Source organism: Hippoglossus hippoglossus, chromosome 19 (genome assembly GCF_009819705.1).
Source record: "Hippoglossus hippoglossus isolate fHipHip1 chromosome 19, fHipHip1.pri, whole genome shotgun sequence".
In the NCBI taxonomy this organism is placed as follows: domain Eukaryota; kingdom Metazoa; phylum Chordata; class Actinopteri; order Pleuronectiformes; family Pleuronectidae; genus Hippoglossus; species Hippoglossus hippoglossus.
Window position 1 is genome coordinate 628,374 of NC_047169.1, and position 25,926 is coordinate 654,299.

General features: G+C 46.0%; 4 protein-coding genes across 11 annotated transcripts; 3 read left to right on the forward strand and 1 right to left on the reverse strand.

Moving 5' to 3' along the window:
- Positions 1-5,469: 5,469 nt before the first annotated feature.
- Positions 5,470-8,802, reverse strand: LOC117752624 (chromobox protein homolog 2-like). Of its 3 annotated transcripts, XR_004612110.1 has the most exons (7): positions 8,645-8,778; positions 8,505-8,548; positions 7,572-7,637; positions 7,163-7,232; positions 6,368-7,078; positions 5,584-6,337; positions 5,470-5,542 (listed from the first exon to the last, which is right to left on the reverse strand). XR_004612110.1 is itself a non-coding variant. In XM_034570138.1 (5 exons), exons 1-5 carry the CDS (start codon positions 8,708-8,710, stop codon positions 5,654-5,656), a joined length of 1,671 nt encoding a protein of 556 aa, XP_034426029.1. In that variant the 5' UTR covers positions 8,711-8,802; the 3' UTR covers positions 5,550-5,653. The 3 variants fall into 3 exon arrangements, 1 of the variants encoding a protein (XP_034426029.1); XR_004612109.1 differs by having other exon boundaries at positions 5,584-7,078; positions 8,645-8,802; XM_034570138.1 differs by lacking the exon at positions 5,470-5,542 and having other exon boundaries at positions 5,550-7,078; positions 8,645-8,802.
- Positions 8,803-9,678: 876 nt separating this feature from the next.
- On the forward strand, positions 9,679-12,045 carry LOC117752625 (cytochrome c oxidase assembly protein COX11, mitochondrial). Of its 3 annotated transcripts, XM_034570139.1 has the most exons (6): positions 9,679-9,814; positions 10,550-10,914; positions 11,024-11,179; positions 11,317-11,442; positions 11,633-11,846; positions 11,905-12,045. In XM_034570139.1, the coding sequence occupies exons 2-5, from the start codon at positions 10,603-10,605 to the stop codon at positions 11,819-11,821; spliced, it is 783 nt and encodes a 260-aa protein (XP_034426030.1). In that variant the 5' UTR covers positions 9,679-9,814; positions 10,550-10,602; the 3' UTR covers positions 11,822-11,846; positions 11,905-12,045. The 3 variants fall into 3 exon arrangements, with proteins under 3 accessions (XP_034426030.1, XP_034426033.1, XP_034426031.1); XM_034570142.1 differs by lacking the exon at positions 11,905-12,045 and having other exon boundaries at positions 11,633-11,887; XM_034570140.1 differs by lacking the exon at positions 9,679-9,814 and having other exon boundaries at positions 10,535-10,914.
- Positions 12,046-13,787: 1,742 nt separating this feature from the next.
- Positions 13,788-15,745, forward strand: rab40b (RAB40B, member RAS oncogene family). Its single transcript, XM_034571471.1, is given in 4 exon segments — positions 13,788-14,039; positions 14,041-14,065; positions 15,478-15,663; positions 15,666-15,745. Coding segments are annotated over 4 exon segments (543 nt in total).
- Positions 15,746-17,566: 1,821 nt separating this feature from the next.
- Positions 17,567-24,299, forward strand: LOC117752421 (prolyl 4-hydroxylase subunit alpha-1-like). 4 transcript variants are annotated; one of them, XR_004612079.1, is made up of 15 exons: positions 17,567-17,797; positions 18,492-18,574; positions 18,695-18,791; positions 18,921-19,072; positions 19,198-19,335; positions 19,636-19,890; positions 19,965-20,143; positions 20,212-20,388; positions 20,998-21,068; positions 22,105-22,204; positions 22,455-22,508; positions 23,004-23,073; positions 23,152-23,220; positions 23,813-23,909; positions 23,975-24,015. XR_004612079.1 is itself a non-coding variant. In XM_034569689.1 (15 exons), the coding sequence occupies exons 2-15, from the start codon at positions 18,496-18,498 to the stop codon at positions 24,043-24,045; spliced, it is 1,605 nt and encodes a 534-aa protein (XP_034425580.1). In that variant the 5' UTR covers positions 17,567-17,797; positions 18,492-18,495; the 3' UTR covers positions 24,046-24,299. The 4 variants fall into 4 exon arrangements, 3 of the variants coding, with proteins under 3 accessions (XP_034425580.1, XP_034425581.1, XP_034425582.1); XM_034569689.1 differs by having other exon boundaries at positions 23,004-23,069; positions 23,975-24,299; XM_034569690.1 differs by lacking the exons at positions 17,567-17,797; positions 18,695-18,791 and adding an exon at positions 18,621-18,666 and having other exon boundaries at positions 18,490-18,590; positions 23,004-23,069; positions 23,975-24,299.
- The last annotated feature ends 1,627 nt before the right edge of the window (positions 24,300-25,926 follow it).

Below are 25,926 nucleotides of genomic sequence, written 5' to 3' on the forward strand. Positions count from 1 at the left end.
CGTGTCCTTGACTCGTCTCTTTTAATGAGACTCAGGACACAGTCTGCCCCTCTGATCTGAGTCCAGCAGCAGATCTTATTCATATCATACATTCTTATATATTATTATAGGATGTGAAATCCTCACACCACTGAAACACAGGATTTTAAACTGAGACACGTCCTGAATCTACAGGATCTGAATCAAAGCCTTTGATTTGTGTTAAACTTCCCAAACACGTCTCCTTTGATTTGAAATGTGATGTTTTATTCAAACACCAGTGAAATAATCAAACTATCGTCAAACATCAGTAAAGTCGGGTCAGATGTTAATACACAGGTTAAATACCACAGGTTAGTAACATCTACAGGTGAGTTATCAGGTCTTTTTATAGATGAGACACAGTACCACACTGAGGAGGAGGAGGTGAAGGAGGAGGAGGAGGAGGAGGTGGAGGAGGAGGAGGAGGTGTGTGTCTGAAGAAGAACTGATGTGATGTAGTCAGAGGGAGGGAGGGAGGAGGTGAAGGATTCAAACAGACTCTTATCACTGCTGCAGAGAGGACAGGTATTCAGGTCGAGGTCAAACCTGACTTTGATGTGTGTGTGCGTGTGTGTGTGTGTGTGTGTGTGTGTGTGTGTGTGTGTGTGTGTGTGTGTGTGTGTGTGTGTGTGTGTGTGTGTGTGTAGCTGTCTTCACACATGAGCTCCAGGTGGAATCCAGAGACTCGTCTCCAGAGAATCGTCTCCAGAGACTCGTCTCCAGAGCTTCTCCAGAGTTTGTGTTTCACAGCTGAACAACTCAGCAGCAGGTTTTCTGCACAGACTCGTTCACAGCATCAGATCCTCCTCCTGGTTCAGGTGAGAGGGGGGGCAGCCGGGTGCAGCAGACAGAGACAGGAAGTGACGTGTTACCTCTGCTGCAGAGGTCATGTGATCATGTTGACATCACCTGACACCTTCAGCTCTGATCACCACAAACTCTCCTCACAACCCTGCTGTGTTCACACTGCTCCTGGATCTAGACTTTATACAGGAGCTCAGGAGGAGGAGACAAACTGAGTCTGATCCTCCAGAGAAGATCCAGAGAACTGAGGAGCTCAGGTCTGACTCTGTGATGTCACTTTTAAACGAGCCAATAGGAAGGTTTCTTTATGAAGATATTTATTTTAACAGATTCTGATGCTCACAGGTCTTCTGTTTAGCCAATCAGAAGACAGTAGGATTTAAGGAGGCCTCTTAAGGTGGACTGAGTTAAGCTGCAGGAACTCCTTGGATCCACCACAAGGACCAGGGTCTTAATTAACTTCCTGAATCTTCTAACCGCAAAAAAATCCTACTTGAAAGTACGGGAACCTTTTGGGCGGGGCTTGCAGCACTGGTCGAGAACATCAGCGTTTCAGAATTTCAGTTGTTTTGAACAAACTTTGTTGGTTCTTATCTGATCTCGAGCAGCTCAACGTGAATCTCCTCCATATTCACTGTTGTTCTGCATTACTGCCACCTGGTGGACGGCAGTGGAGCAGCTGGATCCTCTCTTCTGGTCTTAAAGACTCATTCTTCTCAATGTTAGATATAAGTAAAAAGAAACCGACGCAGCTCATTCATTCGCACATATTCTGGAAGCTTAAGGATATGCAGCAGTACCACAGAAAACCATGGGGGGGCAGCGTAGCCAATCCTCCTAGTGAGACGATCGTTTGCTGAAACTTTTTGAGGAGAAACTTTGTGAGTTTGTAAGAAACTACAGAATCGATTTGATTCACCTGAGACAAGACGAACTTTATCACAACTTCCTCCATCGTCAACATGTTGTTGACTCTGCGCTGCCCTCTGGTGGATGTATTGCTGAACAACCATGACGGTTACATTGTTAGAAATGGACGCGTCTCTTTTCGTTTTAAATTGAGATCTCGATGGAGACGCAGGAACCTTTAGTTCCTCCATAAAGGTTTATGGTCAAAATAAAAAACAAAATAAAAATCCTCTGAGCCTCAGTAACACACTGATATGGTGCATGTACACACACACACACACACACACACACACACACACACACACAGTGGTGATGAGCCGTGTTTCCACAGGAGCAGAAGTCGGATGTCACACTGAGACGTTTCAAGGTTTTCACTGTGGTGCGAGGAGACAGTCGGCATCTGCAGCCGCCCACTGCCAGGCCCCACGGCCGCCATGTCCACCCACACACACAGACAGACACACACACACACACACACACACACACACACATTTCAATATATAAAAACAACAATAAACTGCATGATTTATTCAACATTGGTGAATATTTAAAATTCAAATAGAAACGGTTCAGTCCCCAGAGTTTGGATGATGTGTGTTCCGAGGATTCCAAATAGAAAAGACACAAAAATAAATAAGAGAAACAAATGAAAACAAAGTTTGTTTCTCGTGAGTAACAGGAAACATTTCGTTTTTCTGTCTAACGATGTCACCACATTTTACTGTGATGAGGTTGATCCAAAGAATTCAGACAGTGTGTGTGTGTGTGTGTGTGTGTGTGTGTGTGTGTGTGTGTGTGCGTGTGTGTGTGTGTGTGTGTGAGTTAACAGGCTGCAGGTTTGTGTTGACAGTCAGTGGTGTTAGTTCAGCAGCAGATTGATGACAGTCTGAGCCAAGAGGGAGACTCCTCCAGTCCAGACACACACACACACACACACACACACACACACACACAGTGACGGCAGTCTGGGATTACCTGGCAGCAGTGTGTGTGTGTGTGTGTGTGTGTGTGTGTGTGTGTGTGTGTGTGTGTGTGTGTGTGTGTGAGTGTGATTGTTACCTGGTTTTCTGCTTCACTGTTTTTAAATGTTGTCGTACGTTGTATAACCATATTCAAGAAACAAGCTCTAATTCTATTGGTCAAACCAAATTGGTCCCAGTGTGAAAATGTTAAATTATGAATATTAATAATTGTTACAAATTCTGATTTAATTCTTTTTTTTGTAAAAAAAGTTTGTATTTGACATTTTTAAAATAATTATTACTTTAAAGAATAACGTTAAAATTATAAAAGTAGTTGCAGTTTAATTTAGTTTTTAAATGTGTTAATGTTTTCAGCAGCCTGTAAACTGACCACCGACCACAGGTGGCAGTATTGTGCTTCTGAAATCTGTTAAATTATCTCATTAAAGCAAAATTGCAAAACCGACACGAGATTCAAACTGAGGCTGTGTGTGTGAGAGTGTGTGAGAGTGTGTGTGAGTGTGTGAGTGTGTAAGTGTGTGTGAGTGTGTGTGTGTGAGAGTGTGTGTGAGTGTGTGAGTGTGTGTAAGTGTGTGTGAGTGTGTGTGTGTGTGAGTGTGTGAGTGTGTGAGTGTGTGTGTGTGAGAGTGTGTGTGAGTGTGTGTAAGTGTGTGAGTGTGTGAGTGTGTGTGTGTGTGAGTGTGTGTGAGTGTGTGTGAGTGTGTATGTGTCGGTGTGTAAGTGTGTGTGTGTGTATGTGTGTATGTGTCGGTGTGTAAGTGTGTGTGTAAGTGTGAGTGTGTGTGAGTGTGTGAGTGTGTATGTGTGTATGTGTCGGTGTGTAAGTGTGTGTGTAAGTGTGTGAGTGTGTGAGTGTGTATGTATGTATGTGTCGGTGTGTAAGTGTGTGTGTGTGTAAGTGTGAGTGTGAGAGTGTGTATGTGTGTATGTGTGGGTGTGTAAGTGTGTGTGTAAGTGTGTGTAAGAGTGTGTGAGAGTGTGTATGTGTGTATGTGTCGGTGTGTAAGTGTGTGTGTAAGTGTGTGTGAGAGTGTGTGTGAGTGTGTGAGTGTGTATGTGTGTATGTGTCGGTGTGTAAGTGTGAGTGTGAGTGTGTGAGTCGGTGTGTAAGTGTGTGAGTGTGAGTGTGTGAGTCGGTGTACACTGCCCCACACTGTTCAAACTGTTTATACATACCACTGAGCTGTGAGGCGTCTCTGTCACCAACTGTTTACTCAAACTTATTTTGGGAAAATTCCACCTCTGTGCGGCTCCGACCATAAATCACTGAATCTGCAGCTTTGTGGGATGATAGCTGCTGTCAGTCACAGACACACACACACACACACACACACTGACCTGCAGCCAGCTGTCCTGCAGACATCACCCCTGTATGAGTGTGATGAGTTGTGTTTTTGTTTGTGTAACTAAGTACATTTACTCAGCTACTGCAGTGACGTGTGTGTAAATATCCAGCTCTGTCACACTGATGATCATATTATATATACATGTATATATACGATGTAATAACTGCCCACTCTTGAATCAGATTATCAAACAGATAAATTCATGTGGTTTATTATTGATCATTCATTGATGAGCTGATTATTTCACCTGCTCAGTGTTTCTGCAGATTTTCAGTTAAACCTACAACTTATTAAATTAGTAATAAACCTGTTTCATTGTCAATATCATTTCATGTCAATTCTGTTATAAAGTACTTTAAGGTTTTACATAATATAGGATTATTATAATGTTGATTGATGATCAATAATTGATTATTTGGTCTCCAGGTGAATAAATTTACTCACATTATGAAACAACAATTCTATAATAATGAATAAAACATGTATAGTTATGAAAACCCTCATCGATGAAGCTGTTTGTTCTTCAACATGAACTTTTAATGAGTGTGGAGGTCTGTGCTGCCGTGACCTCTGACCTCTGACACTGGGCAGCTTCAGTCGCTGCCTGACAGCGCCACCTGCTGGAGAAGGTGTGAACAGCAGCCGCAGACAGACGTCAGGTTGTTCTGGTTTATTTCAGAGGCTACACGTGTCTGAAGCTAATAAACCAACATGAGCACCAGATAAAGATCAACATGAAAAAACAAAAGTCATATTTACAATATAAATTAACACATATTTCACCTGTGAAAGACACTGACGATAACGACCAACGTATTAAAACTGTATAAAAGTGAGAAATGTTGTGATGCAGGAACGTCTCTGTTCTGAGACGATGGCGAGGAATCGGCTGTGCGTCGTTCAGGGAACAATCAGAAAATAAAAAACAGGAGCGTTCACATTCGAAACACCTTTGGTCCAACAACAAAAAGACGATTTAAAAAACCCCGTGGGATCTGTTCATGGTTAAAAGTTCACGGATCACAGACGGACTTCACTTCTTTTTTTTCTTTTTTTAATATATTTTCAAAACATGCTGCTCTGGAAAATAAAGCCACATATTGTGTTTGGATACAGGTCCGACAAGCACAGACGTCCAAATCAAACTCATCCTGGGAGCGGCTGAGCGGCGGCAGTGGAACCTGAGGCACTGGAGAGGTGGCGTCGTACATCCATCAGCAGATTGAAACCCCGCCCTAACACTAGAGGGGTTTCCTTTCTGCTGTTAAATAGTTGACCAGACTCTGGAGACGTTTTCTTCTCCACACAGACTGAATTTAACGTCTAAACATCAGAGTTCCTACGATGTTTCAACAGATATTTGACCACAGGAGATCCGTGTGATGATCCGTCTGTTGAGTTTCCTCCTGTGACGTCACCTGATGAAACTGTCACGTCGTTCTTCTCAAACGTTTTGTGCGTCTCCAAGAGTAAAAGTGTCTGAGAGTGACGAGCTGTTTGTAGACGAGCGGCGGAGGAACCCTGAGAGCTGCAGCAGGAGAGCGCCGGCTCCAGCTGAGCTCTGCGGGTCGACGCAGCGTCAACGTGGCCTCAGTGGTTTCGTGGATTGAAGAATCCCACGCTGGTGGGAGACTCCTTCACCGTCACCGTGATGAAGTTGGCTGTGACATCAGTGACGAACACGTGCTCCAGAAGGTTCCGGGTCGGCCGCCAGTCTGTTTCTGTGTCCGATTCGGTGGCGTTGTTGCCGAGGCTGGGCCGGCTGTTGCTGGGATACAGGGAGGCGCCGTGCTCTGATTCGCTGCTGCTGGTCTCGTCGGAGTCTCCGGTGCTGAGCTCGTTCAGGCTGCGGCTCTGAGAGTTCACACCGTGTTTCCTGTCCTCCTGCCTCCCGCCGCTGCTCCCTCGGCCGGAACTGCCTCCTGCCAGCATGTCTTTCCCCCTGCCCTGCTCTGCAGCGCCACCTGCAGTCAGACCGGAGCGCTGCCCTGACGCTGATGTTCGAGTCTCTTTCATACTCGCCACTCCTCCTTTAATCACGATGCTGCCGCTCCTTAAGCTCGACCGTGACGCTGCGGCGCTGCCTGTGTTGTTGCCCTGGAATCCGGCGGCGCCCGGTGCTTTGCTGACGCTCTGCAGGTTGAGGGCTCGGAGGCTCAGCGCCTGATTGGCTCGGTCTCGAGGTGTGGATAGTGATGACTGTTTGGAAACACCGGAGTTCTGCTGTTTGTGTTGAACCAACATGCTCTGACCTCTGACAGCGTCCTGCCTCCGCTGGCTCAGCTGGGAGCGCTGCGCCGCCGCCTGGCCGCCACTGAAGCTGCTGTGAAGACTGATTGATGCTGAACCGCCGCTTTGTTTCAGCACTTTGAAGCTGCCGCTGCCTGATTCTGACGTGGAGCGCTTCAGCTCGGAGTTCTTACTTTGTGGCGACAGAGTGGCTTTGTGGTGGGAGGAGGACGGAGCAGAGGAGGACAGCGAGCGGTTGGTCCAGATGCAGCTGAGTGTTCCGGGTTTGGCGGCGGCGGCGGCGGCGGCGGCGGCCTGAGAGAAGGCGCTGGCGGAGGAGGCAGAGCCAGACCCGTCTCTGGAGCTCCTGCTCAGGCCGGTGTAAGTGAAGCTAGCCGGCTGCAGCGGCTTCTTCACGCCAGGCCGAGGCTCGTCTCTGGACGGCCTGAGCACCTGGTGGTGGCGTGGAGGAGGAGTCGACGGGGGAGAGGGAGGAGGAGGAGGAGGAGGTGGAGGAGTAGGAGGAGGAGGAGGAGGTCTGCTCTTCGCCTGTCGTAACGCCCTCACGTCAGGGTGGAGCGGCTTCCTTCCACGCTTCTTTTTGAGGGGGGAGTCGGGTTTGACAAGCAAGATCTGGGGCCTCTTCTGGGGGACGGGGTGGACACGGGGGCCGGGCTTCGCCTTCTTTGTGTGATCTTCATCTTCTGAGGAGGAGGAGGTTGACGACGAGACGGCGGAGGATGAGGAGGACGAGGAGCGGCTGTCCTTCGTCGTGGTCGGCGCAGGCTGTTGAGAAGAAGAAGAAGATGAGTGAAAGTGAAGAAGCTGAAAGTGAATCAGAATGAACGAATCAGAGCTGAGCTGCTTCACCAGAATCTTCCGTGGTCGACCTCTCGGCCTCTTCCCTTTCTTCTGGAACAGAAGCTCCCGCTCTTGTTCTCTAAAAACAACAAACAGCTTCATCAAACCTCTCAGTCGGTCACGAACACGACAGAATCAGAAACACTTCCAGTGATTCAAACTCAAAATCTACATTTAATCCTGTTTAACTTCAGAACATGTCGTCAAAGAAACAATATACAATGTGAATTTGTTTTAAATGATTCGGTGATTTTACATCTGTTGTCAGGTTTCAGGTTCAAAGGGTGAGATTCCCTCTGATGCTTTTTATTTCAAGTAAGGATGATAATTCCTATGATTTTATTATTTAAAGTGGTTTTAGTATTAAGTGTTTTGGATGAATTATCTCTAATGATGGAGTTAATAACTAAACAAACACCTTTTGTGAAACGCTGCCAGTAACCTCGGGTCCAAGATGTTTTCCTCTGGTTCCCAACTGTTGTGTCTGAAAAGAGCAGAAATCAAATGGTTGTAATAAAACGTCAGTTTCCTGTTTCTGAACATTTGATAATAAGCATTAATCAGGCAGAATAAATACCCGATGATTTACTGGTGTATTGTTAGAATCAGACTGATCTGTGAACATCATCAATTAGTGGATCAATCAGTTCCTCGATTGATAATTAACCTGCGACACATTTACAACGTGAATGAATTTAAATCAAAGTTCCTAATATTTGTTTTTCTTTTACTTGGTGATAAACTGGATGTTTTCAGTGGATGAGTTAGATTTAGATGAATAATGTGATGATACAGGACTCAGGTCCGTGAACGTCTCACTGGAGCTTTTTAACGGTCCTGATTAAAGCCCGTGTCCGGTGAGGCGTTCAGGTAACCCGGCCGAGCCCGCAGCTGCTCCCGGTCCTGCAGCATCAGCTGCCCGGTGGGAAAACACAGAGCAACCGGACAACGGGAGGAGCCGCGGCGGCTGTTGCACGGTCCACAGCTGCTGGGCGAGCTGGTGTTTTACCGCCGCTATGGAGACATGGACACCGGGCCACAGCCGCGCATTGTTCCTGGATGTGTCGGCTAGCAGCGGGGCTAGCTCCGGGGCTAGCAGCGGCTGGCTCCGGGGCTAGCAGCGGGGCTAGCAGCGGCTGGCTCCAGGGCTAGCAGCGGGGTTAGCAGCGGGGCTAGCAGCGGGGCTAGCAGCGGCTGGCTCCGGGGCTAGCAGCGGGGCTAGCAGCGGCTGGCTCCGGGGCTAGCAGCGGGGCTAGCAGCGGGGCTAGCAGCGGCTGGCTCCAGGGCTAGCAGCGGGGTTAGCAGCGGGGCTAGCAGCGGGGCTAGCAGCGGTTAGCAGGGAGCTACTTACTTGGACGACCACCCCCTCCACTTCACCAGATATTCAAACTTCCCCTGCGGACAAACACACACACACACACCGTCAGAGACACACCGACTCCCGCCTGCCCCCTCCCCGGGTCCCGCTGCACCGGTACCGGCTCCTCTTACCTTCCTGGGCCGTTTGCTGAGGATACATTCCGCGTCAAATACCTGGCCGACTGTGACCCCCTCCATTACTAGCGCAGCCCCTCCGCGGACACGCGCTCTGACCTCACACGGCCACCGTAGATCCCGTTACATGTAAACACGGTGTTACTGCAGACACACATGTACACATGAAATACACGAGTACACATTAAATACTGCAAACACACACCACATGTAAACACATTATTACTGCAACACCACATCAAGTACACAAGTACACATTAAATACTGCAACACCACATAAAGAAGTACACATGAAATACACAAGTACACATTAAATACTGCAAACATAGGCCTAATGTAAACACGTTATTACTGCAACACCACATCACTTACACAAATACACATGAAGCACTGAAAACACAGAAATATATATATATCTGTTAAAATCACAAAAATGAACTATTAACTGTGTATAACTATTGTAAACACATTATTTCTGCAACCATGTTGATAACGTAACAAATGGACACGATGATTCTAAATATTCTAAATATTAAATAATAAAATGTTAAAATGATGTACACCTTAAAGTGATCAAATAAACACATAAATGCACCAGAAAATTACACACGCACAACTTCATATATAATATATTATAAAATAAAATATAAAGAAAAATATACAGAATGTACAGGAATTGCACAAAATATTAAAATGAATATTAAAACAATAAATAACACAACAACCACACATATAAGACTTAACAAAATTAAATGATAAAAACTATATAAAATAGGATTTAATTGACCTGAGGGGTTTAGTTTAATGCAACTTTTAATGTGTTGTTAATAATAATGATTAAAACACAGTGATACACAAAACTATTACAAAGAGACAAACGATTGATAACACAACAGAGTAGAAAGACTTTATTCCAATACTTTAAATTTTATACGTTTAATGTAAATTAATGTAGAATAAATGTATTAAAATCAATATGGTGGAGTAATAAGTAATCTATTACATATGAATGGTACTGGAATAAATGAAGTCGTTACTTGGTCATCACAAGTACACAAAGAAGAAACCAGGGCGGAACCTTTGTGCCGGGGAGCTGGGTCCGGGGGAGCGGATTCCGCGTCGCACCACAGTTACATGTCAGTGATCGGAAGCTGCTGAGTTTCTCAGGTAAAACATTTAAGATCTCATTTTAACGTTTATAATCTTTATTTATTCAGAATATTTAGATATAACTTCATGTCATCTTTATATCATGTTACCACATTAACCGTATTTAACCATAACAATACTTCACTGACTGTTGAAATACGCGAAGAGAACTCGAGCTAAAAACTTGATAAGTTAAGTATTTTCTGTGTTTTGTCTCAATAACGCTCACGTGACAATAACACACGAGACATTTGTACATTCTACTATGTTCTCTGGTAAACTCGGCTCATGTATCGATCAACGAGAACATGAACCAGGAATGCGACACTGGTTTGTGTGACTCAGAGAATTCTTCCTATTTCCTGCTCAGGTCACATTAAGACAGTTGCTGATGAACCACTGAGTCTCGTGTTGAGTTCAAAACATCCTTTCTTTGGATGCACTCGACAAATGTGTGTAGTTCCACTGCAACAAGCACGGTGACATCATGTTGGGTTTGTGTGTCCTTCTCTCAGGACAGAACATTTCTTCTTGTTTCTAACTCGCGTCTGAACGTATTTTAGTTTTTCACAACAATCGTGTGTTTCTCATTTCTCCCAGTTAAAAGTTTCTCTGTAGTTTGACTCCAGTTGAGTTAAGAACAGAGGATGTAGCTCCTTGTTAACGTCTATGAGACAAACTGTGAATATGAGAGAAATAACATGTGATTGATAATGAACCAATCAGAGCTGAAGGAGTCTGTCCTCCCTCCAGGTGAGTGTCCCTGCTGACGCAGCTTCAGGTGTGGACTGACTCCAGGACCGGCCATGCTGCTTTCTCTCCTGCTGCGTCCGTCCCTCCCCTCCCCTCACGTCTCCACACTGTTGTCACAATGCGTCCGGACATTGCGGTTTGATGCCGGCAGGACGCTGCACTCTCAGACTGAACACTTCCTGCGGCAGAGGCTTCCACCGCGCTTCCAAAGCCGAGGAGTCAAGAGCAGAGGCAGGAAGAGCCGGGGCCCGGAGGACGACTGGAAGACCAGGAACAAGACGGTGCTGACGTACATCGCTGCAGCCGGGGTGGGGATGATCGGCCTGTCGTACGCGTCGGTGCCGCTCTACAGACTCTACTGTCAGGTGAGGAGGGCAGTGGACTGAACATCCTGACCCCCAGCTGTGTGACCCCTGTGTGACCCCTGTGTGACCCCTGTGTGACCCCTGTGTGACCCCTGTGTTTGTCTGACAGGCGGCCGGGCTCGGCGGCACGGCGGTGGCCGGCCACGACACGAGTGGGGTGGAGACGATGAAGCCAGTGAAGGAGCGTGTCCTCAAGATCACCTTCAACGCCGACACACACGCCAGCATGCAGTGGAACTTCAGACCGCAGCAGACGGAGATCTTTGTAAGAACGACTTCACCCTCAGCGACTTTTCTCCGACATCAGCTTCATAAACTGAAGTTTAGAGGAAAACTTAGTTGTAGACTGTTAATCTGTAACTTTGAAGGTTTTACACAGTGTTAACCCTTTTTGTCGTGCAGGTGGTTCCAGGCGAGACAGCGCTGGCTTTCTACAGAGCCAAGAACCCCACAGACAAACCGATCATCGGCATCTCCACCTACAACGTGGTTCCCTTCGAGGCGGGACAATACTTCAACAAGATCCAGGTACGAGTCTTTGTCTTCGTCTGGAGTTTACTCACATCATCATCTTCTTTACGAAAGACTTTTCTTAAGATAAAGATGCAGCTGCAGACCAGCTTCATCTCATGTCAATGAAATCTGTTAAACAGGATTATTTGTTCTTTTTCTCTCAGTTACACCTTTAATGACCTTTGATAATCTTTCATTCCTGCAGTGTTTCTGCTTCGAGGAGCAGCGTCTGAACCCCCACGAGGAGGTGGACATGCCCGTCTTCTTCTACATCGACCCAGAGTTTGACGAGGACCCGAGGATGGCCCGAGTGAGCACCATCACCCTCTCATACACCTTCTTCGAGGCCAAGGAGGGCGAGAAACTCCCTCTGCCCGGATACAGCTACAACTGAGAGGACGGAGTGAGACCTGAACCAGGACCGAGGTTTGATTCTTATCCGAGTCAGCGACGCACAAAAGAAGAAAAATTATCCAAGACTCCTTTCTTTGACACCAAAGCTTCAACCAGAGACTTTAAACAGAGACGACGACGCGTCTCCACTTCCTCCAGAAATGAAGCCAGAATATCTCAGATACAAACGCTGCCATCTTGTGGTGAACATTTTTGTTTTCAGCCTAGTAGGGTTAGGGTTAGGGTTACCCCCCCCCCCACGCCTATTTTTTTTCTTAAAACAATAAAGTTATTTACAGCGCAGTGTCGGATCACGGAAGAATATATAGATTCCAAGATTCCTTTCTTTTTATGGAAAAGCCCTTGAAGAAAAAAGGTGTTGTTCTTAGAAAACTCAGAGATTTGTTTTGGACGACACTTGTAGAGAGAAGAACTGAACTGTTTCCTGGACGAGTCGACGCATCGCGCTGCTGCTCTGATTCTGGGTGTTAGAGACTTGTTGTTGATAATGATTAAATTATTGTATAGTTGATTAATTAATTGACAAAGACTGAAGGAAAATCAATAAATAAGAGTGATGCAGAGATTTAACTCAGATGAAGATGTGAAATTGGTTTGTTCAGGTTTGTTGTCTCTTCTTGAGACGGCATCTGCCTTGTGTGGACACCAGGGGGCAGCAGAGGAGAAGCGCTGTGTAGTTATCCATAATTCTATTGATTTATCTGCTGATCACTAGAACAGTGATTATTAAAAATCATGTTTAATGTGGCCTGTAACCAAAATATACAGTAACATTTCAAATTAATGTATTTATATTTATTATCACTTTAATATTACAGCTGATAAAGATCAATGTCATCTTTATTAATCTGTAAAAACGTGATTGTATTATGTTTTAAACTGTTTATGTAAAAATACTTTTACATCACTTCAGTATAAAGCTCCTCTCCCATGCTTTTATTTTGGAATCTCGAAAAGGAAGTGGGATGCTCCGCTCATGTGTGATTGACGTCTGCGGCGACAAATCCCAGCTCGTGGTTTCCCTAGCAACTCGACGGCTGGACCAATCAGAGGTAGACCTCCACCCCCCACCCCCTACTCCTCCACACCTCCTTCAGCCCCCCCCCTCCCCAAACAGCCCCGCGGAGCAGAGGGGGCGGGAGGCATGCTCGTGCTCGTCAGTCCTGAGGTGCACGAGCCGAACGGAACCCTCTATCAGCAGCTTCGTGCGTAAAAGCGCGCGTCTGTGTCCGGTCACCGCGCTCATGTAAACACGCGCACGGTCTCCTTCGTGAACGCGCAGCAACTTTAACCATGAATTTGTCCGGACTTCACGCGCCTCTCTCTCCTCCGGACCGGGAGGAGGAGGAGGGAATCGAACTCGTCTCATGATGGGACACCATCCACCGAGAGGAGGAGCCGCCGGAGCCCGGGGAGGAGTGAGGAGGAGGGAGGAGGAGGAGGAGGAGGGGTGTGAGGAGGTGAGTGAGTGAGTGAGTGAGGGGGGGGAGTCCCAGTCCCCGTACGGATACAACATGGGTGAGTGAGGAGGAGGAGAGTGAGGAGGAGGAGAGTGAGGGAGGAGAGTGAGGGGTGTGTGGGAGGAGGAGAGTAAGGAGGAGGAGGGGGAGAGTGAGGGAGGAGGAGGGGGACAGTGAGGAGGAGAGTGAGTGAGGAGGAGAGTGAGTGAGGAGGGTGAGTGAGGAGGTGAGTGAGGAGGAGAGTGAGGACGTGAGTGAGTGAGGAGGAGAGTGAGGAGGAGAGTGAGGACGTCATGTTTCTCATTGTTCACATGTTATTTAACCGACTGAACAACAATCTGAATGAGTCACAACAACCCCCCCCCCCCACACACACCCCCCCACACACACACACACACACACCCACACACACACACAAAGAGAAACAAAACCACACACACCGACTGGTTTCATGTTTTTGATCTGTTCAGTCTTTTCATCATCAACATGTTTTATAATCCTGATTCCTCGTCTCTCTGGACCACCTCCTACCTGTTTTCCCAGCATGCCCCAGGGGTGCCTAAGATCCTGGTTGGGAACCGTCTCCATCTGGCCTACAAGCGCCAGGTGACCACGGAGCAGGTGTACGCTGAGAAACTGGGCGTCACCTTCTTCGAGGTCAGTCCGCTGTGTAACTTCAACATCACCGAGTCGTTCACTGAGCTCGCCAGAATCGTGCTGATGAGACACGGCATGGACTCATCAGCTGTGGAGGCCCAACAAGGGTGAGTCTCCACATGCACGTTGCTCTGGGAACATACATGTTGCTCTGGGAACATGCACGTTGCTCTGGGAACATACACGTTGCTCTGGGAACATACACGTTGCTCTGGGAACATACACGTTGCTCTGGGAACATACACGTTGCTCTGGGAACATGCACGTTGCTCTGGGAACATGCACGTTGCTGTGGGAACATGCACGTTGCTGTGGGAACATACACGTTGCTCTGGGAACATACACATTGCTGTGGGAACATATAAGTTGCTGTGTGAACATACACGTTGCTGTGGGAACATACACGTTGCTCTGGGAACATACACATTGCTGTGGGAACATATAAGTTGCTGTGTGAACATACACGTTGCTCTGGGAACATACACATTGCTGTGGGAACATATAAGTTGCTGTGTGAACATACACGTTGCTGTGGGAACATGCACGTTGCTCTGGGAACATGCACGTTGCTGTGGGAACATACACGTTGCTCTGGGAACATACACATTGCTGTGGGAACATATAAGTTGCTGTGTGAACATACACGTTGCTCTGGGAACATACACGTTGCTGTGGGAACATACACGTTGCTGTGGGAACATACACGTTGCTGTGGGAACATGCACGTTGCTGTGGGAACATACACGTTGCTGTGGGAACATACACGTTGCTCTGGGAACATACAAGTTGCTGTGGGAACATACAAGTTGCTGTGGGAACATACACGTTGCTCTGGGAACATACAAGTTGCTGTGGGAACATACACATACACGTTGCTGTGGGAACATACACGTTGCTCTGGGAACATACACGTTGCTGTGGGAACATACACGTTGCTGTGGGAACATACACGTTGCTGTGGGAACATGCACGTTGCTGTGGGAACATACACGTTGCTCTGGGAACATACACGTTGCTGTGGGAACATACATGTTGCTCTGGGAACATGCACGTTGCTGTGTGTTACTGTGAGACGTTTGCTGTTACTTAAGAAACATCTCATGATTATTTGTTTCTGCTGAAAACAAAAATCCTTAAAGATCCCAAAGTTCCATCACGTCCTCTGACAAAGGTTTGAAGTTAGCATCAGCAGGTCTGTGCTGCCCTCTGCTGGACAACAGTAAAAATACAACACATTCTCAATTTAATTTTAGTGGCACAATGACAAACTGTTCATTTAGCAGTAAAGATAAATAATTGTCCTTTTTCATATCGCAACATGTATTTCACTTTATATTTTACAGTTTCAGGCATTTTAAATATTTCATAATTTTAGAGTTTTTGTGTTTTGTGAACGTTTCTCCTCCAGATTCAGTCTGAACAGAAATAATTCACCTGATGTCTTCAGAGTCTTTTAAAATCAATATTAGCATTATTGATTGATTGATTGATTGATTGATTACCTCTCTGTGTGTGTCAGTGTTGAGTCTTCAGGACCTCTGCTGTCGCTCCATCGTCTCCTGCACCCCCGTCCACCTGGTGGATAAACTCCCCCTCCCGCTCGCTCTCCAGTTCCACCTCAAGTCCTTCTCCATGGCCAACGGACTTAACGCCCGCATGATGCACGGACGCTCCTACTCCGTCACCAAGAGGAGCGGTGGGACGCTGGGGAAAAACCCAAACTGATCAGGGCGCCGCCGCTCAGCCCGTTGGCACAGAGCTGCAGAAACAGCTGTAAAGCCTCCTAACATCTGGACACACCAACGCCTGGTTTCTACATTTGGAGACATGACTCCAGAAACCGATTTGAATGAGCATCAAGAAAAAGAGAACGTGCGTTTCACAGAGCTGAGGATCGACTCTGTTCACTTTTTTCTCAGAGCATCGCTTTCATCAGTGTTTTTAAGAAGCTCAAACACTTCAGATTATTCATCTCCACGGCTCCAAGCTTCTGATCTGAAATGGACCTGAGAGAAACTCCACTGAACCAGACTCACAAATAAAAGCCACTGTTCAAATCACAGAAAAGTCCAGAGACACAAACTTAATTTTTTTAACTGAATTCATTTCGTTAGAGTTTGTTTGAATTCTTCAGCCACAACGGAAGAAACAAGAAGAAGCTTCACCTGAAATCAGTTTAAAAATGGCTGTTTGATGATGTACATCGAATTTTAGTCTGTTTTGTTGTTTTGATATATTTTATACAGGAAATGACATCATGTCCACATCAACAGTAAACGCGTCGTAAAGCGACTTCGTCTTTTTCACAGCCGCCATTTTGAATCCAACGTATTAAAGCCACTGCTGGAAATAAATTTGATGAAAAAATATTGTGAGAAAAAGGTTTTAATAAGATATAATAACAATTATAATGTTATAATTATAATGTAAGTTTTATCAAAAGCTCCATATTCTCACAGAATTTGTTTTCAAAACGTTCCAAAATGTTACAAGTCGACAATTTTTTCTCAATCACGATTTTAAGCTTAAAATAATTAAGCTTAAAACAGTTTCTTCTCCATAATTTTCTTTTTTGTTATTTTTTTTTAAACATCACAATTTCTTCAACAATAAATAAAACAATAATTTTCTTAAAGAGTTTTTTTTCATGGACTTGCGACAGAGTTCAAACTTTTTCATTCAGATTTTTCTCCTCATAACATTATGACTGTTTCCAGTTGAATCTCATTTCTTCCCTAACATTGGCTTCAACACTGTTTCTCGGTCCCCAGGTGGAATTCTCCGTCTTTAACCACAAGTTTTCTTCTTCCTCAGGATGTTTTCTACAAAATTAACACATGGACAATAACACGCACACATTTGTACATATAAACACTATGGACACTGTATTTTTGCACAATGAAAACAATGAAATCTTTGTGTCTGAGATGAAGTTGAAACCTTTATTCTTCTTTGTGATCAGTTGCCAGGTCATCAAACTGAAACCTGTCTTTTCAGACACAAACAGCTGCAGTGTGTGTACAATCTTTGAACGTATTGTAAATATGAATGTTTGATGATGATGGAGAACTTGTGGGTTTCGTATCTGTGTTTTATTTTTCACCTGCCGCTGACAGACGAGGTCTGAGCTGTTTTATCAAAGTTTAATCAGATGCACCTTTACAATAAATCTCTTACACACTTCCTGTGCTTTTACACCAGCTACACAACAAATACAATAATAAATACACATATCATTTCATTAATTTATTATTTATTCTGGGTTTCTCTACTAATACATAGTATATCTGACATAGATGTTCAGGCAGACTCCATTTATTCATGTATTTCTACAATTTCTGTATTGAATTATTTCTGCATTTATTTATCTGGACAATTATTTATTCATTTATGGATTAAAAAAATTCAAAACCCATTTTAATTTCAGTATTTCTGCATTATATTATATTGTCGTTTATGGTAGTGTATTGTATTATTTATATTATTAGTGAATATTTGGAGCAGTTTATACCTCTGGTTTCCACAGTGGCTGTTCCCTCCGCTCCAGCAGATGGCGCTGCCGCCGCCTTTTACAGCCGCTTTGAAGGAAAGAGAGAAGAAGGGTTTGTTGTGGAGGTATGTCAGCTGGGCTGTGAAGCAGAAGCAGAAGCAGAAGAAGAAGAAGAAGAAGAAACGGGCCAAAGAGTTTTTTACTGAAACGTGTTTTAAATCTTAAATCTTCCTGTTTCCGGTTCTGAGTCAAAATCTGACGTTTGTGACGCTTCCGGTCAAATTCACCTCAAACTGTCGTTGACGAGTCTGAGATCGAATCAGTTCAGGATCCACAGCTCGTTCATCAGGTAAACACACGTTTATACTTTATACTTTATACTTTGTACCTTAATACGTGTCTCTGTATCACATGTCAGTTTACTCACCAGGTCACAGACACACTCACCAGGTCACAGACACACTCACCAGGTCACAGACACACTCACCAGGTCACAGACACACTCACCAGGTCACAGACACGCTCACCTGGACACAGACACGCTCACCAGGTCACAGACACGCTCACCAGGTCACAGACACACTCACCAGGTCACAGACACACTCACCTGGACACAGACACACTCACCAGGTCACAGACACACTCACCAGGTCACAGACACGCTCACCTGGACACAGACACACTCACCAGGTCACAGACACACTCACCAGGTCACAGACACGCTTACCTGGACACAGACACGCTCACCAGGTCACAGACACACTCACCAGGTCACAGACACACTCACCAGGTCACAGACACGCTCACCTGGACACAGACACACTCACCAGGTCACAGACACACTCACCAGGTCACAGACACACTCACCAGGTCACAGACACACTCACCAGGTCACAGACACACTCACCTGGACAGACAACAGAGAGACACCCGCATTTGTATTTGGTCTCATATTGCTGATCTTTGGATGATCAGATGTATTGATAAGCGTCTCTGTGTCTCTGTGTCTCCCTGTCTCACTGTCTCTGTGTCTCTGTCCTCAGACTGATGGCGTGGTGGTGGTCTCTGGTCCACTGTCTCCTCCTTGCTTCGTCCTCCGCTCACAATGACTTCTTCACCTCCATCGGTGAGTTTAACTGTTTCTGTTCTGATGCAGTGACATGTCCCATCCGCTCACATGGAGGAGGTGGAGCCAGCCACCAGGGGGCGATCCAGAGGATAAGGTTTAACTTTGTGTGTGTTTCAGGTCAGATGACCGACCTGCTGTTCACGGAGAAGGACCTGGTCACGTCCCTGAAGGACTACATCCGAGCGGAGGAGGACAAACTGGAGCAAATCAAAAAGTCTGATTGGATTTTATAGGAAACAACATAGTTTAAGAAAAATGATTTAATTTAATTTATTTAAACTCCAGTATGATGTCGAGTAACAATTAAACGTTGTTGTGTGTGTCTGTGTGTGTCTGTGTGTAGATGGACTCATAAACTAGACGTCCTCTCAGCTGCTGCCACTCAGGACCCTGAAGGCTTCCTGGGACACCCGGTGAACGCCTTCAAGCTGATGAAGAGACTCAACACTGAGTGGGCGGAGCTGGAGAGTCTGGTGCTGATGGACGTGTCTGATGGTACATGCAGAGAGACACACACACACACACACACACACACACACACACACACACACGCACACACAGACACGCACACACACACGGGACAGCAGCAGCCTCAGTGTGTGTTCTTGTGTGTGTTGCAGCCTTCATCTCTAACCTCACCATCCAGAGGCAACACTTCCCAAACGATGACGATCAGACGGGAGCTGCCAAAGCTCTGATGAGGCTCCAGGACACGTACCAGCTGGACACCGACACCATCTCCACCGGGGAGCTGCCAGGTCGGCACCGGGGGGGAGTCAGAAATTGATTTAACATGTGTTCATTGATTTCAATAAGTTTTGAACAAACAAATATTCACACAACAATAACGTCATCAGTCCATATTATCCTCCTCTGTCTCTCTCTCTCTCTCTCTCGCTCTCTCTCTCTCTCTCTCTCTCTCTCTCTCTCTCTCTCCCTCTCTCTGTCTCTCCCTCTCTGTCCCTCTCTCTCTCTCTCTCTCTCTCTCTCTGTCTCTCTCTCTCTCTCTCTCTCTCTGTCCCTCTCTGTCTCTCCCTCTCTGTCCCCCCCCTGCTCAGGCTCGTCCTCGGCCACGTGGCACCAGAGTCGTCTGACGGTGGACGACTGCTACGACCTCGGGAAGGTGGCGTACTCGGAGGCGGACTATTACCACACAGAGGTGTGGATGGTCCAGGCCCTGAAGCAGCTGGACCAGGGAGAGACGTCCAGCGCGATGGACGCCGTCACCATCCTGGACTACCTGAGCTTCTCAGTGTACCAGCAGGGGGAGCTGGAGAGGGCGCTGGAGTTCACCAAGAGGCTGCTGGAGCTCGGTCGGTAGCGACACACACGAGAATCTACTTCAGCTTCAGTCCTTTAACAACCTCTGTGATGATTGTGTGTTTAGATGCGACGCACCAGAGAGCAAACGGGAACCTGAAGTACTTCGAGTACCAGCTTTCCAAGCAGAAGAAGATGGAGGACGCCGAGGGGAGGCAGACGAGGGAGACGAGGGTTCCACCTGACGATTACCTGCCGGAGAGGAAGAGCTACGAGCAGCTGTGTCGAGGCGAAGGCATCAGGATGGTGAGGAGAGAAAAGACATGAACACACTTTATTCATCATCACACTTACTCTGACCATCTTTCTGTCAGACGCCGCGCAGGCAGAGCCGCCTCTTCTGCCGTTACTACGACAACAACCGCCACCCGAGGTATGTAATTGGTCCGGTGAAGCAGGAAGACGAGTGGGACCACCCCCGCATCGTACGCTATCACGACATCGTGTCGGACAAAGAGATGCAGAAGGTGAAGGAGCTGGCGAAACCCAGGGTGAGTGGAACTAAAGCTGCAGTGTTCAATCAAAATCATACTGACGGTCCAAAGTAGGGATCAGTGGATTCCCTACATCTCATGATACTTCCTCAATGCCAGACTCGTATTGGATTGGTCCATTTTCCTCTGACGCTGCATAAAAGAGCTCTGTTATTGGTGGGGACCCGCTGGTGGAGCCGGGCCAGGCCGGGCCGGGCCGGGCCGGGCTCTCTGTACGGAGCGAGTGGGTCAATGAGAGTTAGAGTGAGTGAGGGTGGGAGGGAGGGAAACAGCTGAGAGACCCACACACACACACACACACACACACACACACACACACACACACACACACACACACACACACACACACACACCATGTGAAAAAGACAGGCTGTAGAACACTGGAAACATTGGGACGATTTTTTATGTCGTCTTCGTTTTGTACGTAAGATTTAAAGCATCAGGAACACGTTAGGAACACGTTAGGAACACGTTAGGAACACGTTAGGAACACGTTAGGAACACAGACTTACGTTCATGTGTGAACGCAGCTCTAGATTTCAGACGTAAGTCGGCGTGTCAGCGAGTCGCTCTGAGTTTCCCTGTAACTGTCGATTGGCTCCACAGCTGCGTCGAGCCACCATCTCCAACCCAGTCACCGGCGTTCTGGAGACGGCCCACTACCGCATCAGTAAGAGGTGAGAGCTGTCGGAGCGGGAGACGACCTCTCTCTCTCTCTCTCTCTCTCTCTCTCTCTCTCTCTCCCTGTCTCCCTCTCCCTCTCCCTCTCTTCCTCTCTCTCTCCCTCTCGCTCTCTCTATCTCTCTGTCCGTCTCTCTCTCTGTCGGTCGCGCTCTCGCTCTCTCTCTCTCGCTCTCTCTCTCTCTCTCTCTCTCTCTCTCTCTCTCCCTCTCCCTCTCCCTCTCTTCCTCTCTCTCTCCCTCCCTCTCTCTCTCCCTCTCTCCCTCTCTCTCTCTCTCTCTCTCTCCCTCTCTCTCTCTCTCTCTCTCTCTCTCTCTCCCTCTCCCTCTCCCTCTCTTCCTCTCTCTCTCCCTCCCTCTCTCTCTCCCTCTCTCCCTCTCTCTCTCCCTCTCTCTTCCTCTCTCTCCCTCTCTCTCTCTCTCTCTCTCTCTCCCTGTCTCCCTCTCCCTCTCCCTCTCTTCCTCTCTCTCTCCCTCCCTCTCTCTCTCCCTCTCTCCCTCTCTCTCTCTCTCTCTCTCTCTCTCTCTCTCTCTCTCTCTCTCCCTCCCTCTCTTCCTCTCCCCCTCCCTCCCTCTCTCTCGCCCTCCCTCTCCATCCCCCTCCCTCCCTCCCTCCCTCTCCATCCCCCTCTCTCTGTGACGCTCTGTGATTGGTGCAGTAGCTCAGACGTGCCGCGATGCATGACCCTCAGACAAACAAGAAGTTTGATTAAAATCAGATCCTGACATGTACGAATTTTATTAGATCATCTAAAAAGTTACTGGATCATTGAAGGTTCGGTTTTCTAGATGAAATCGTGTCTTTGTCCAGTAAAACTCAGACTGTGATGTTTCTCACTTTCCGGTGAACGAGATCAGTCTCATTAATCAAATCCATCTTTATCGTTTCTCCTCCATCTGTATCTGTTTCCTTCTGCTCGTCCTGCTGCTCTCTCGCCTCCGTGTGCTAGTTTTTATTTTAATTTCAATTTTCTTTGATGGCGTTTCTGTGTCGCTCGGCGTGATGGATCTCTTTCCTCCCGTCTCCTCTCAGCGCCTGGCTCGGAGCCCACGAACATCCAGTGGTCGACCAGATCAACCAGAGGATCCAGGACATCACGGGTCTGGACGTCTCCACGGCCGAGGACCTGCAGGTAGAACCAAGATCAGCTGCCCCCCCGGCCCTGTGTCACCGGGGAAACATTTTCTAAGTATTAATAGAATAAATCTTTTTACAGTAAAACTGCAGAAATCAAATTCTCATGTTTCTTCTTGGTGAAGGTTTTATAAAATTTTATTGCATTCACTATTGTGATTAAATTAAACTTGTATTCAGTAACTACATGACAAAGATTTAAAGTTTTGGAGTAAAATCATCAACACAAAAAACTTCCTTTATTCCAGGTGGCCAACTATGGTGTCGGGGGACAGTACGAGCCTCATTTTGACTTTGGACGGGTAAATATGAAACTTTTTATATTTTTATTTTTATTGTTGCTTCATAACTAAACTCACACAAATTGTGATTTAATATTACATAATAAATTCTTGTCTGTGTGAGTTTACGTGAGCTGTTGCTTTAAGTTTAAAATCAGGAAAAACTGAAACTGATCAACGTCCACAGACTTATGGCCACGATGTGTTTTATTCCGCTGCTGAGGATTATTTTCATTAAAGGTTAATCAGCTGATTATTTTCTGGATGAATCATCTGCCGGCTGCTGGTGCAGAGTTAATCACATCATCCTGTTTAAATATCAAATAAAACCATAACATTCATTCTTTTTGCAGCAGAAAGTCCAGACCTCTAAAAACCTTTTAGCTGAGGTTGTAGAGATTTGACAGATTCTCCAGGAAATGACATCACAGGAAGAAGAACCGTAGACCCTTTATATGAAGTGTATGATGTCGACACTGGAGGAACGATTCTCTCCGACCTGTTTTTGTTTTGCAGAAGGACGAACCGGACGCGTTCGAGGAGCTGGGCACAGGAAACCGAATCGCTACGTGGCTTCTTTACGTCAGTGAACGTCTGTGAGTTTTCACGTGTTCGGCCGCTGCAGCTCAGACTCACATTAAACCTCTGACTCCTTCTGCTGCAGATGAGCGACGTGCAGGCAGGGGGCGCCACAGTCTTCACTGATGTCCGAGCTTCCATCTGGCCCAAGAAGGTACAGTTCACTTACAAAGATTTGTTTTGTTTGTGCTAATTCATATTTCTAGGTTCAGTTCCATTTGTCCACATGAGGAGTTTAGTCTTTATTGTTGGTTGATGTGTAATTTACATGTTCTCTGTTAATTAAAGATTTATTTCAGACTCAAATGTCCATATCAGTGTAAATAATGGAATCAAATAAATGACAGAATACAGCACAAAAATATAGAAATACAATAACTTCTTTTAATAATTAATATAAATTATAATAATTTGTGTTTGCTTTGTCCAAAACCTGGTGATAATAAATTACTTAAAACTGAGGATAAAGGGTTAGGGATAAACTGCCGTCATTTAATAAAACAAAGAAAAATAAAATCCGTCAGACGACTCATTAGTAAAAAGTAAATTATTGATCGATCCAACAAACCAAAAAGTTTCTGGTTCCAGCTTCTGAAAGAAAAAGACGATTATTTTTGAGACTCATCAATCAATCAGTAAATAATCAATAATGGAAACTTTTCTTTAATGAGTTAATGTGATTATTGATTGTTGATTGATTGGTTATCAGAGGATCTAGAAATGAATGGATGGATGTGTGTCCTCAGGGGACGGCAGTGTTCTGGTACAATCTGTTCCCCAGCGGTGACGGAGACTATCGGACCCGACACGCCGCCTGTCCGGTGCTCGTTGGAAACAAGTGGGGTGAGTCCATGAGTCCTCTGGTGTTTGACTCTGTTAGAGACGAGTCTGACGCTTTGTCTCCGCAGTGTCTAATAAATGGATCCATGAACGAGGACAGGAGTTCAGGAGACGCTGTGGCCTTCAGGAGACGGACTGACGACTCGTCCTCCTCGTCCTCTGGCTGCTGAGTCTGTGGCTGCACATGTGATCTGACACATTTATTTTTATCTCAGTGCGAGAGCCTGTGGACGTGTGGTCGACTTTTAAAAAGCTCATAGTCTCCAGATCTTACATCATCAAAACATTAAAGAATTGATGATTAAGATAATAATGTCTGCAGCTGTGATCAGACAGGAAACTGTTTTAATGTAAGTCCATTAATGACCCTTTAATAATAAGAGACTTTTAAAGAGAATATTTTGTCTGTTACGAGTCGTCGGAGTCGTTTTCTCTCTGAGACTCTGAAGCTTCGTGTCTTTGTTGTTTCCTTTGATCTGTTAGTTTCACATTGTAATTTAATCTAAAGAGTTTAGTCTGACAAACGTACGTCCTGTCGTCATCACCTACCGTGGGCGGAGTCTACCTGTACTTGACTCTGATTGGTTTGTAGACGGCGTCTAACGGGGGCGTGTTATCAGGTGGGGGGGGGGGGTAGTAGTCTTTCTGTTTGAATGGAGGACATGAATCAAGAGCTTCATCTGTGAAGGTATCACTAGAAGCATCAGCACCTTCAGACGCAGTACTCCACAGTACTCCAGTACTCCACAGTACTACAGTACTACAGTACTCCACAGTACTCCAGTACTCTACAGTACTCCTCAGTAGTTTTCACTCTGCAAACCAACAGTATAATGATAAACTCATCTTTTACCTAAAACTCAATCTAAGTGTCCACCTGAACCGGATCAAGTCACATGATCTGCTTCATGGTGACGATGGGCTTTTATTCTGAAAAACAACAAAAAAAGATTCTGACAAAACGACAGAATATATATATTATCACATTATATATGAATTATATATAGAAAATTCTATTTTATATTTAAAATGTCGAGGATCAATAGGTTTGATTGAATATTAACAGATGTTTTGCAGCTGCTGATCCCCCCCCCCCCCCCCCCCCCCCCCCCCTTGACAGACAGGCCCCCTCAAAACTGTGTTATTCTGAAATCAATTCAGCCCCGAGGTCGTTAACTCTACAAACACAGATAAACACTGACATTTAGACCAGACACACACACACACACGCACACACACACACACACACACACACACTCTCTCTCTCTCTCTCTCTCTCTCTCTCTCTCTCTCTCTCTCTCTCTCTCTCTCTCTCTCTCTCTCACACACACACACGCTCACACACGCACACGCTCACACACACACACACACGCTCGCGCACACACACACACACACGCTCACACACACGCTCACACACACACACACACACACACTCGCACACACACACGCTCACACACACACACGCACACACACACACACGCTCACACACACACACACACACACACGCTCACACACACACACACACACACTCGCACACACACACGCTCACACACACACACACGCACACACACACACACGCCCGTCACTCCACCTCCTGCTGCAGCGTCACGTGATCGTTGTCCACATCTCGTCTCACTTTAATCTTCATTTTAACAGTTGTCACATGAAGCAGCACAAGTTCAGATATTTATAAAATCATCTTTGACGAAATGTTTCCGCTTCATTCAAACTTTTTCAGGAACAAACAATAAAAACAGAATCAGAAATGAAAATCTGATTCAAAAGTTTGAACTGTTCAGAATTTAAACCTTTAACAGAAACTTTATTTTCACATTGATCAGACTCTTCCGTCTTTATATTAAATATTAAAGCTCCAACCAGCTGCTCGTTAGCGTAGCTTAGCATAAAGACTGAAAACTGGTGGTAACTGTTAGCCTCCGTCTGTCCAATAGAAACTCAGTCCACCAGTCTGACACTGAACAGAATCTGCAGGTCTAGAAGAATGTTGTTTCCTGTTCCG

Bases quoted from the DNA above. Each gene is read 5' to 3' on its own strand.
- LOC117752624 (XM_034570138.1), bottom strand. From the start codon at position 8,710: ATGGAGGGGGTCACAGTCGGCCAGGTATTTGACGCGGAATGTATCCTC. The intron at 8,549-8,644 runs GTAAGAGGAGCC...GTTTGTCCGCAG, and splicing joins TCAGCAAACGGCCCAGGAAG to GGGAAGTTTGAATATCTGGT. The intron at 7,233-7,571 runs GTGTTTGTTTAG...TGTTGTTTTTAG, and splicing joins CTGGCAGCGTTTCACAAAAG to AGAACAAGAGCGGGAGCTTC.
- LOC117752625 (XM_034570139.1), top strand. From the start codon at position 10,603: ATGCTGCTTTCTCTCCTGCTGCGTCCGTCCCTCCCCTCCCCTCACGTC. The intron at 10,915-11,023 runs GTGAGGAGGGCA...TTTGTCTGACAG, and splicing joins TCTACAGACTCTACTGTCAG to GCGGCCGGGCTCGGCGGCAC. The intron at 11,443-11,632 runs GTACGAGTCTTT...TCATTCCTGCAG, and splicing joins AATACTTCAACAAGATCCAG to TGTTTCTGCTTCGAGGAGCA.
- LOC117752421 (XM_034569689.1), top strand. From the start codon at position 18,496: ATGGCGTGGTGGTGGTCTCTGGTCCACTGTCTCCTCCTTGCTTCGTCC. The intron at 19,336-19,635 runs GTCGGCACCGGG...CCCCCTGCTCAG, and splicing joins CTCCACCGGGGAGCTGCCAG to GCTCGTCCTCGGCCACGTGG. The intron at 23,910-23,974 runs GTGAGTCCATGA...TTGTCTCCGCAG, and splicing joins GCTCGTTGGAAACAAGTGGG to TGTCTAATAAATGGATCCAT.